We start from the raw sequence: 12,538 nt of genomic DNA on the forward strand, positions 1-12,538 counted from the left end.
ACACATTATGCAAAGTTCAGTGTTTCCTATCCAAGCTTCTATGTTCATGGAGTATAAACCTAGACTTGAAAATAATAATCTTTCAAAAAATAAGTAGGCAAGAGAAGTGTTCCCACCAACTATACTGTTCCAAATCCCCAAGCTTGACTTTCTCCTCCCTTTGGGTTAGTGCTGATGGATGCTGAATAAAGTTTAGCCAAAATGATTACTATTTTTTACTTAAAATGTTCCAATTACTCAGTTAGCACTTTACAATACATTATTTCATTTAATCTTTACCTTGGGAGGTGGTGTTTTTAATCCTCATTTATGGATGTGGAAACTGGCTTTCCAAGATTAAGTACTCCAACAGTAAGTGGAAGAGCAGGAATTTGAACTCCAATGCCTCTTATCTTAAAAGCTACACTATTATGGAATGAGATCAATTCAACAACTTTAAAGTCATGTTTCATTTTTCATTCAAAAACATCAACTGAAAGCCTACTATGGCCAGCTACTATGCTCAGCACTGGGAATATAGCAGTGAGCGAAAGTCATGGAGACATGGACAACCAAACTTTCATTTATAATTAAGTGCAGTAAGTGTTTTAAGTCATCATGGAAAACAGAGCAGTAGACCACATCTCTTATGTGGGTCAGGAAAGGCTTCCTGGAACCTGAAGGATGAGTAAGAGTTAATGGCCCGGGGTGGGGGTAGGTATTTCATGTCAGATGTAAAGAAAAATAACAAATACAAAGGTAAGAAAGCAGGAGCCCTTCAAAGAGCTGACCAAAGTTCAGTAGAAAGAGGCATGAGGAAGCTGAACAGTACTAAGCAGAAAGGGCCTTGTAACAGTTTGAACTCTATCCAAAGAGCAATGGGAAGCCAGAGAAGGGTTTAAGAAGAATAACGGAATCACAGCTGCATTACTTAGCCCAGTATAACTGGTTCCAAATAATTCCAGACTTCGTCCAAACATCAAACTTAATATAGAGTAAATATCTGCTACCACAGAGTTATGTTCAAAATAATGTACTTGAAAGCTATAAAGATCATTCCAAAAGATAGGTATATGTCTTTCCAAGGTGAGTGTTTTGAAGAGGACAACATTCATTTGAATGTATAAGTCCTGCTATGTCTGTAAAATCAGCCACGGCTCACCTCATATACAAAGTTTCTTATTTTTATACATTTTGTAGGTGAGAAAATGTATATATATGACTATGGAAAGAAATGAGAAAAGATCATCCTAAAAGGTAAATATTGCACACTGTGGTAAATATTGGAGGTGCTCATTGGGGTACCTTCCAATAAACAGAGGTAAAATAGACTATTTTCAGAAATTAGCAAACAGAGATGCAAAGGCACCTGAAAGAGATACTGAGCCCTCAGGCCAACAAGACGGGATTATAACCAGTTAAAATACAAGAAAGAAATGTGTCGTTACAAAGGGAGCATTTAGTCAGCTATGGAAGCACACAAAAAAGGAGGGACTCAAAGTGTCTGCTCTGTGTCAGATGCTTTACTAAGTGCTGGAGAAATAGCCAGTGGAAAAAAACAAGCAAAATTCCCTGCTCTCATAGAGCTTACATTCTAGTACTGGCAATGCCCATTTCCAAAGGAGCAGGAGTCCTAAGCAACAGAATGCAAATATTTCTATCTCACGGTTGAGGCCATCCCTGTTATGAGATGCATGCATTAGGCTACATCAGCCTGATGACATTATCTCCTTCATTGGTGTAATTCCCCTAGTTCAGATTCCACACCCGTTGTACAGCCTTATGATTGTGACATGGTTCCTATGTAGACTGCTCACAAGAAGAGAACTCATCTATCATACAGACTATGCTCACTGCTTTAGCAATTCCTCACTAAATACAGATACAGGCCTCCTGCTTTGTAGATATCAGTCTCCTCAGCTTCCTTAATGCTTCCCTAGGAGAAAACTCGACCTGTCAATAAAATTAGTTATCTGATCCTGCATGATTCAACGCCAGACCACAGGCCAGCTTAAATTCACTGCCAATCTATGAGGCCTCTTGGGAGACAGACTGACAATTTGGTCCCCTGGGACCCACCATGGCATGACCATTTTTACACCTGGAATCACAGGATTGGAAGAAGATTCTCAGGCCGGCCACAAAACCCTAAAACTCCAGTGATAGACCACTAATTGTCTGAGCAACCCAGAGAAAAGGGTGGGATATCTGGTGATTAAAGAGCACCTCCTCAATTAGATGTGATCTTTCTTTTTACATGTGCCTTATTTTATATTTATTTGTCTTCACTACCAGATTTCAAGTTGTTTGAAAGTAGAGAATTTCATCTTAATTATTTTATCATCCACACTAGCTGCTCATACAATGACTGTTCATAATATTCAAATATCTGAAGTATCAGTGAATGAATGACTATTCAGCCAATCATATATAAATGACATTTTATGCCTAGAAGCTGATCTACAGCATAAAGAAGACATAAACTTACTATTTTCTTGGACTCTGGCCACAAATCCCATTAAAGGTAACTGAGGAGTTACCTGTAGGATGGAGGGAGGAGGAGGAGCAAGAGATACTGCAAAAACAAAAAAGGTGCGGAGGGTAAGGGGTAAGGGCAAGTTACATTAAAAGGAAAGGATACCACAATAAAACAAACATATAAGGAGGGAAACCGCTATGCATAAACATTTTACAAGCTATCTTAAGGATGCTCTTTTGAGGGATAACTCATTAACACACAAAACAAAGTATTAGGGAAGTTTTAAAAACTTACAACAGGAAGCATTTATCATATACAGATCTATTCTTACATACAATGGCAAATTATCTTTTCATGTCAATAGCATGTCTTCTCAAAAAAAGAATTTCTTCAGATTACCATGAATAACTTGGTTTTCTGAATTTTACCTTGAAGGTTATAAGTTTAAATGTTCATCAATACAAGGGAAAAAACCATTACATGCCAACATCCTAATTTTATACTTTTCATTACTTCATTAAACAGGCAAAATTAATTGGTTTTCAGCCATTGATTAAACAAATATTCACTGACTTCCCACTAAGGGGCAAGCACTCTGCTAAGAGACCAATATCGAAACCGTTCTCTTCGAGTCAGGTCTGTATCTTTACAATTTCTCACAGTCCCAATTCATACCACCTATTCCAGGTACATTTTCTCCCTGAATCTACAGAAAAATGCCAGCCTCATTCAAATCATTCCTCTCCCCCCAAAGCTGTCTTTCCCTTTTACACACCTGGTACAGCACCTAGCGCTAATGAGCCTTCAACAAACATCTGACGTAGATAAATACACAAATAAGCCAGGTACATGCCAAACAACTTCCCAAGATTAACTCTACAGTTACGGTTTCCTTCGGAATGGGTATACAGTATGGTGTGCATCTTCTTATAAAGAGAGAACATCTTTATTAGCTTCAAATCACAGTGAAGACTAATAAAACTAAAAAGATGAGTAAGAGGGGGAGGAGTGAAGATGGCGGAAGAGTAAGACGCGGAGATCACCTTCCTTCCCACAGATACAGTATCTACACGTGGAACTGCTCCTACAGAACACCCACTGAACGCTGGCAGAAAACGTCCGACCTCCAAAAAGGCAAGAAACTCCCCCCGTACTTGGGTAGGGCAAAAGAGAAAAAAGAAATAACAGAGACAAAAGAATAGGGACGGCACCTGCACCAGTGGGAGGGAGCTGTGAAGGAGGAAAGATTTCCACGCACTAGGAAGCCCCTTCGCGGGCAGAGACTGCGGGTGGCAGAGGGGGGAAGCTTCGGAGCCACGGAGGAGAGAGCAGCCACAGGGGTGCGGAGGGCAAAGCGGAGAGGCTCCCGCACGGAGGAGCGGTGCCGACCAGCACTCACCAGCCCGAGAGGCTTGTCTGCTCCCCCGCCGGGGCGGGCGGGGGCTGGGAGCTGAGGCTCGGGCTTCGGTCGGATCGCAGGGAGAGGACTGGGATTGGCGGCGTGAACACAGCCTGAAGGGGTTAGCGCACCACAGCTAGCCGGGAGGGAGTCCGAGAAAAAGTCTGCAGCTGCCGAAGAGGCAAGAGACTTTTTCTTCCCTCTTTGTTTCCTGCTGCGCGAGGAGAGGGGATTCAGAGCGCCGCCTAAACGAACTTCAGAGACGGGCGCGAGCCGCAGCTAACAGCGCGGATCCCACAGTAACAGGGGCGCAGAGGAAAAAGCGGAGAGACTCCCGCACAGAGGCTCGGTGCTGAGCAGCGCTCACCAGCCCGAGAGGCTTGTCTGCTCACCCGCCGGGGCGGGCGGGGCTGGGAGCTGAGGCTCGGGCTTCGGTCGGATCGCAGGGAGAGGACTGGGATTGGCGGCGTGAACACAGCCTGAAGGGGTTAGCGCACCACAGCTGGCTGGGAGGGAGACCGGGAAAAAGTCTGCAGCTGCTGAAGAGGCAAGAGACTTTTTCTTGCCTCTTTGTTTCGCTGCGCGCAAGGAGAGGGGATTCAGAGCGCCGCCTAAACGAACTCCAGAGAAGGGCGCGAGCCGCGGCTATCAGCGCAGACCCCACAGCAACAGGGGCGCAGAGGGAAAAACGGAGAGACTCCCGCACAGAGGCTCGGCAGCAGCGCTCACCAGCCCGAGAGGCTTGTCTGCTCACCCACCGGGGCGGGCGGGGCTGGGAGCTGAGGCTCGGCTTCGGTTGGATCGCAGGGAGAGGACTGGGGCTGGCGGTGTGAACACAGCCTGAAGGGGTTAGCGCACCACAGCTTACTGGGAGGGAGACCGGGAAAAGGTCTGCAGCTGCCGAAGAGGCAAGAGGCTTTTTCTTGCCTCTTTGTTTCGCTGCGCGCAAGGAGAGGGGATTCAGAGCGCCGCCTAAACGAACTCCAGAGAAAGGCGCGAGCCGCAGCGATCAGCGCGGACCCCAGAGACGGGCGTGAGACGCTGGGGCTGCTGCTACCGCCTCCAAAAAGCCTGTGTGTGAGCACAGGTCACTCTCCACACCGCCCCTCCTGGGAGCCGGTGCAGCCCGCCACTGCCAGGGTCCCGTGATCCCCGGACAAATTCCCCGGGAGAACGCACTGCGCGCCTCAGGCTGGTGCAACGTCACGCCGGCCTCTGCTGCCGCAGGCTCACCCCGCCTCCTCCGTACCCCTCCCTCCCCGCGGCCTGAGTGAGCCAGCGCCCCCGAAGCAGCTGCTCCTTTAACCCCGTTCTGTCTGGGCGGGGAATAGACGCCCTCAGGTGACCTACACGCAGAGGCGGGTCCAAATCCAAAGCTGAACCCCAGGAGCAGTGTGAACAGGGAAGAGAAGGGGAAATCTCTCCCAGCAGCCTCAGAAGTAGCGGATTAAAACTCCACAAACAACTTGATGTGCCTGCATCTGTTGAATACCTGAATAGACAACGAATCATCCCAAATTCAGGAGGTGGACTTTGGGAGCAGGATATATTAATTTTTCCCCTGTTCCTTTTTTTTTGTGAGTGTATATGTATATGCTTCTGGGTGAGATTTTGTCTGTATAGCTTTGCTTTACAATAGCTTTATTTTGCTTCACTATATTATAGCCTCTTTCTTTCTTTCTTTCTTTCTATTTTTTCTCCCTTTTACTCTGAGCCGGGTGGACGAAAGTCTCTTGGTGCTCCAGCCAGGCATCAGGGCCGTGCCTCTGAGGTGGGAGAGCCAACTTCAGGACACTGGTCCACAAGAGACCTCCCAGCTCCACGTAATACCAAACGGTAAAAATCTCTCAGAGATCTCCATCTCAACATCAAGACCCAGCATCACTCAATGACCAGCAAGCTACAGTGCTGAACACCCTATGCCAAACAACTAGCAAGACAGGAACACAGCCCCATCCATTAGCAGAGAGGCTGCCTAAAATCATAATAAGGCCACAGACACCCCAAAATACACCACCAGACGTGGATGTGCCCACCAGAAAGACAAGATCCAGCCTCATCCACCAGAGCTCAGGCACTAGTTCCCTACACCAGGAAGCCTACACAACCCACTGAACCAACCTTAGCCACTGGGGACAGATACCAAAAACAACGGGAACTACAAACCTGCAGTCTGTGAAAAGGAGACCCCAAACACAGTAAGATAAGCAAAATGAGACGACAGAAAAACACACAGCAGATGAAGGAGCAGGGTCAAAGCACACTAGACTTAACAAATGAAGAGGAAATAGGTAGTCTACCTGAAAAAGAATTCAGAATAATGATAGTAAGGATGATCCAAAATCTTGGAAATAGAATAGACAAAATGCAAGAAACATTTAACAAGGATGTAGAAGAACTAAAGAGGAACCAAGCAATGATGAAAAACACAATAAATGAAATTAAAAATACTCTAGATGGGATCAATAGCAGAATAACTGAGGCAGAAGAAAGGATAAGTGACCTGGAAGATAAAATGGTGGAAATAACTACTGCAGAGCAGGATAAAGAAAAAAGAATGAAAAGAACTGAGGACAGTCTCAGAGACCTCTGGGACAACATTAAACGCACCAACATTCGAATTATAGGGGTCCCAGAAGAAGAAGAGAAAAAGAAAGGGACTGAGAAAATATTTGAAGAGATTATAGTTGAAAACTTCCCTAATATGGGAAAGGAAATAGTTAATCAAGTCCTGGAAGCACAGAGAGTCCCATACAGGATAAACCCAAGGAGAAACACGCCAAGACACATATTAATCAAACTGTCAAAAATTAAATATAAGGAAAACATATTAAAGGCAGCAAGGGAAAAAAAACAAATAACACACAAGGGAATCCCCATAAAGTTAACATCTGATCTTTCAGCAGAAACTCTGCAAGCCAGAAGGGAGTGGCAGGATATACTTAAAGTCATGAAGGAGAAAAACCTACAACCAAGATTACTCTACCCAGCAAGGATCTCATTCAGATTCGATGGAGAAATTAAAACCTTTACAGACAAGCAAAAGCTGAGAGAGTTCAGCACCACCAAACCAGCTTTACAACAAATGCTAAAGGAACTTCTCTAGGCAAGAAACACAAGAGAAGGAAAACACCTACAATAACAAACCCAAAACATTTAAGAAAATGGGAATAGGAACATACATATCGATAATTACCTTGAATGTAAATGGATTAAATGCTCCCACCAAAAGACACAGGCTGGCTGAATGGATACAAAAACAAGACCCATATATATGCTGTCTACAAGAGACCCACTTCAGACCTAGAGACACACACAGACTGAAAGTGAGGGGATGGAAAAAGATATTCCATGCAAATGGAAATCAAAAGAAAGCTGGAGTAGCAATTCTCATATCAGACAAAACAGACTTTAAAATACAGACTATTACAAGAGACAAAGAAGGACACTATATAATGATCAAGGGATCGATCCAAGAGGAAGCTATAACAATTGTAAATATTTATGCACCCAACATAGGAGCACCTCAATACATAAGGCAAATACTAACAGCCATAAAAGGGGAAATCGACAGCAACACAATCATAGTAGGGGACTTTAACACCCCACTTTCACCAATGGACAGATCATCCAAAATGAAAATAAATAAGGAAACACAAGCTTTAAATGATACATTAAACAAGATGGACTTAATTGATATTTATAGGACATTCTACCCAAAAACAACAGAATACACATTTTTCTCAAGTGCTCATGGAACATTCTCCAGGATAGATCATATCTTGGGTCATAAATCAAGCCTTGGTAAATTTAAGAAAATTGAAATCGTATCAAGTATCTTTTCCGACCACAACGCTATGAGACTAGATATCAATTACAGGAAAAGATCTGTAAAAAATACAAACACATGGAGGCTACACAATACACTACTTAATAACGAAGTGATTACTGAAGAAATCAAAGGGGAAATCAAAAAATACCTAGAAACAAATGACAATGGAGATACGACGACCCAAAACCTATGGGACGCAGCAAAAGCAGTGCTACGAGGGAAGTTTATAGCAATACAAGCCTACCTCAAGAAACAGGAAACATCTCGAATAAACAACCTAACCTTGCACCTGAAGCAATTAGAGAAAGAAGAACAAAAAAACCCCAAAGCCAGCAGAAGAAAAGAAATTATAAAGATCAGGTCAGAAATAAATGAAAAAGAAATGAAGGAAACAATAGCAAAAATCAATGAAACTAAAAGCTGGTTCTTTGAGAAGATAAATAAAATTGATAAACCATTAGCCAGACTCATCAAGAGAAAAAGGGAGAAGACTCAGATCAATAGAATTAGAAATGAAAAAGGAGAAGTAACCACTGACACTGCAGAAATACAAAAGATCATGAGAGATTACTACAAGCAACTCTATGCCAATAAAATGGACAACCTGGAAGAAATGGACAGATTCTTAGAAATACACAAACTGCCGAGACTGAACCAGGAAGAAATAGAAAATATGAACAGACCAATCACAAGCACTGAAATTGAAACTGTGATTAAAAACCTTCCAACAAACAAAAGCCCAGGACCAGATGGCTTCACAGGTGAATTCTATCAAACATTTAGAGACGAGCTAACACCTATCCTTCTCAAACTCTTCCAAAATATTGCAGAGGGAGGAACACTCCCAAACTCATTCTACGAGGCCACCATCACCCTGATACCAAAACCAGACAAAGATGTCACAAAGAAAGAAAACTACAGGCCAATATCACTGATGAACATAGATGCAAAAATCCTCAACAAAATACTAGCAAACAGAATCCAACAGCACATTAAAAGGATCATACACCATGATCAAGTGGGGTTTATCCCAGGAATGCAAAGATTCTTCAACATACGCAAATCGATCAATGTGATACACCATATTAACAAATTGAAGGAGAAAAACCATATGATCATCTCAATAGATGCAGAGAAAGCTTTCAACAAAATTCAACACCCATTTATGATAAAAGCCCTGCAGAAAGTAGGCATAGAGGGAACTTTCCTCAACATAATAAAGGCCATATATGACAAACCCACAGCCAACATTGTCCTCAATGGTGAAAAACTGAAACCATTTCCACTAAGATCAGGAACAAGACAGGGTTGCCCACTCTCACCACTATTGTTCAACATAGTTTTGGAAGTGTTAGCCACAGCAATCAGAGAAGACAAAGAAATAAAAGGAATCCAAATCGGAAAAGAAGAAGTAAAGCTGTCACTATTTGCAGATGACATGATACTATACATAGAGAATCCTAAAGATGCTACCAGAAAACTCCTAGAGCTAATCAATGAATTTGGTAAAGTAGCAGGATACAAAATAAATGCACAGAAATCTCTTGCATTTCTATACACTAATGATGAAAAATCTGAAAGTGAAATTAAGAAAACACTCCCATTTACCATTGCAACAAAAAGAATAAAATATCTAGGAATAAACCTACCTAAGGAGACAAAAGACCTGTATGCAGAAAATTATAAGACACTGATGAAAGAAATTAAAGATGATACAAATAGATGGAGAGATATACCATGTTCCTGGATTGGAAGAATCAACATTGTGAAAATGACTCTACTACCCAAAGCAATCTACAGATTCAATGCAATCCCTATCAAACTACCACTGGCATTTTTCACAGAACTAGAACAAAAAATTTCACAATTTGTATGGAAACACAAAAGACCCCGAATAGCCAAAGCAATCTTGAGAACGAAAAATGGAGCTGGGGGAATCAGGCTCCCTGACTTCAGACTATATTACAAAGCTTCAGTAATCAAGACAGTTTGGTACTGGCACAAAAACAGAAATATAGATCAATGGAACAGGATAGAAAGCCCGGAGATAAACCCACACACATATGGTCACCTTATCTTTGATAAAGGTGGCAAGAATATACAGTGGAGAAAAGACAGCCTCTTCAATAAGTGGTGCTGGGAAAATTGGACAGGTACATGTAAAAGTATGAAATTAGAACACTCCCTGACACCATGCACAAAAATAAACTCAAAATGGATTAAAGACCTAAGTGTAAGGGCAGACACTATCAAACTCTTAGAGGAAAACATAGGCAGAACACTCTATGACATACATCACAGCAAGATTCTTTTTGACCCAGCTCCCAGAGAAATGGAAATAAGAACACAAATAAACAAATGGGACCTAATGAAACTTAAAAGCTTTTGCACAGCAAAGGAAACCATAAACAAGACCAAAAGACAACCATCAGAATGGGAGAAAATATTTGCAAATGAAGCAACTGACAAAGGATTAATCTCCAAGATTTACAAGCAGCTCATGCAGCTCAATAACAAAAAAACCAACAACCCAATCCAAAAATGGGCAGAAGACCTAAATAGACATTTCTCCACAGAAGATATACAAATTGCCAACAAACACATGAAAGAATGCTCAACATCATTAATCATTAGAGAAATGCAAATCAAAACTACAATGAGATATCATCTCACACCTGTCAGAATGGCCATCATCAAAAAATCTAGAAACAATAAATGCTGGAGAGGGTGTGGAGGAAAGGGAACACTCTTGCACTGTTGGTGGGAATGTAAATTGATACAGCCACTATGGAGAACAGTATGGAGGTTCCTGAAAAAACTACAAATAGAACTACCATACGACCCAGCAATCCCAATACTGGGCATATACCCTGAGAAAACCATAGGTCAAAAAGAGTCATGTACCAAAATGTTCATTGCAGCTCTATTTACAATAGCCAGGACATGGAAGCAACCTAAATGTCCATCGACAGATGAATGGATAAAGAAGATGTGGCACATATATACAATGGAATATTACTCAGCCATAAAAAGAAATGAAATGGAGGTATTTGTAATGAGGTGGATGGAGTTAGAGTCTGTCATACAGAGTGAAGTAAGTCAGAAAGAGAAAAACAAATACAGTATGCTAACACATATATACGGAATCTAAGGAAAAAAAAAAAAAAAGGCCATGAAGAACCTAGTGGCAAGACGGGAATAAAGACACAGACCTACTAGAGAATGGACTTGAGGATGTGGGGAGGGGGTGGGGTGAGATGTGACAGGGTAAGAGAGTGTCATGGACATATATACACTACCAAATGTAAAATAGATAACTAGTGGGAAGCAGCCGCATAGCACAGGGAGATCAGCTCGGTGCTATGTGACCACCTAGAGGGGTGGGATGGGGAGGGTGGGAGGGAGGGAGATGCAAGAGGGAAGAGAAATGGGAATATATTGTATATGTATAACTGATTCACTTTGTTATAAAGCAGAAGCTAACACAGCATTGTAAGGCAATTATACTTCAATAAAGATGTTTAAAAAAAAAAAAAAAAAGATGAGTAAGAGTCACTGCCCTCAAAAAGATCACATTCTAGTTAGGAATGGAAGACAAAAATAATAACCCTAACCCAACAACATCTGTAGCACTTCCCTGCAGGTGGTGGTGGTGACGGTAGTGGAAGAGGCACTGGTGATGGTGTGGCATCATGGTGGTGACGGAGAGGGCCGTCAGGGTTTGAGTAGGGGTGGGGCTACACAGAAGTAACCTCTGAGCAGGTGCTTGAAGAAAAGGAGTTCGACAAGCAGACAAGGGTCGAGAAAGACAAGCAGAGAACCAAGTGAGGGGCAAAGGCTCTGAGGTATAAAATAGCATGACCAGTTCACAGAACCAGAAATATTTCCATATGGTTGGCATAAGATGCCCCAGAGAGAAAGTACAAAACCTGGAGAGATGAGCAGGTAGATATGCAATAGGGAAGAATCTTATATGTTAGGTGAAAGAGTGCTTAGTGGGAACACCTTGGACTTAAAGTCACCTAGCATCAAATCCCTGATTTGCTATTTCGCTGCTATTGGAACAGCAAGTTATTTTTTGAGCCTAATCCATAAATGTGAAATGAAAGAGGTAATGCAACCTACTTTACAGAGTGACTGCAAAGATTTTTTTTAAAAAAAACAACGTATGCAGAAAGTCTAACCCAGGGCCTGCCACACAAAAATCAAGGTAATAGAAGTGGAAAGAAAAGGAGAGAACTTAGTACAGTGTGGACAAAAAGAGTATTTGGTATCTAAGGATTTAGGAGGCATATGAAGGAGAGAAACAGCTCAAGATGGTCTTAGATTTTTATCCTTCCTAACTATGAAGGTAGTGGTGCCATTAACCACATTAACCTTGGTGGGTAGTACAGGGAATGAAACGGGTTGGTGAATAGAAAAATCAGGGAGAAATAATGAGATGTAGGAAAGTAACTTAAAACATAAATATGGAAGGCAACTGGAAAGTCTGGGTTGAACCTGTGGGAAAAATCAAGAGGTACAGAGGTGGCAGTAATCAGTAAAGATAACAGTTGTGCCATGGGTAAGTGCAGGGAGAACATGTACTTATAATGGGCAGACAAGAGTTAAGCAGATAATCCTGAAGAATATCTCAGATTTAAAGGGACAGAGTCACATAACCCTAGAAATTGGTACCTTTCTTTAAAAGATACCTTGTGGTTACGTTTTTCCCTGAAGTCATACTTCTTGGTAGTAACCCCTTAAGTTGTGTGTCTGTGTCCCACTCTCAGAGGCTTGGAACAATTGTTGATATGTTCACGACACCCTGTGTTTCCAAACTTGGGGTAAGAAGACACAATGAACAGAG

General features: G+C 42.1%; 1 protein-coding gene across 8 annotated transcripts in view; it reads right to left on the reverse strand.

The window, feature by feature from the left end:
* Positions 1-12,538, reverse strand: part of ABI2 (abl interactor 2) — a 100,284-nt gene that overhangs the window by 12,906 nt on the left and 74,840 nt on the right. For 5 of the 8 annotated variants that reach the window (XM_068544622.1, XM_068544621.1, XM_068544627.1 and 2 more), the window contains exon 8: positions 2,468-2,554. The exons of the other annotated variants lie outside the window; for them this stretch is intronic. In XM_068544622.1, coding sequence (XP_068400723.1) covers positions 2,468-2,554 — 87 coding nt within the window. The remainder of the gene's footprint in view (positions 1-2,467; positions 2,555-12,538) is intronic. 8 annotated transcript variants of the gene reach the window in all.

The sequence above is a fragment of the Eschrichtius robustus genome, chromosome 5 (assembly GCF_028021215.1).
Source record: "Eschrichtius robustus isolate mEscRob2 chromosome 5, mEscRob2.pri, whole genome shotgun sequence".
Lineage (NCBI taxonomy): Eukaryota > Metazoa > Chordata > Mammalia > Artiodactyla > Eschrichtiidae > Eschrichtius > Eschrichtius robustus.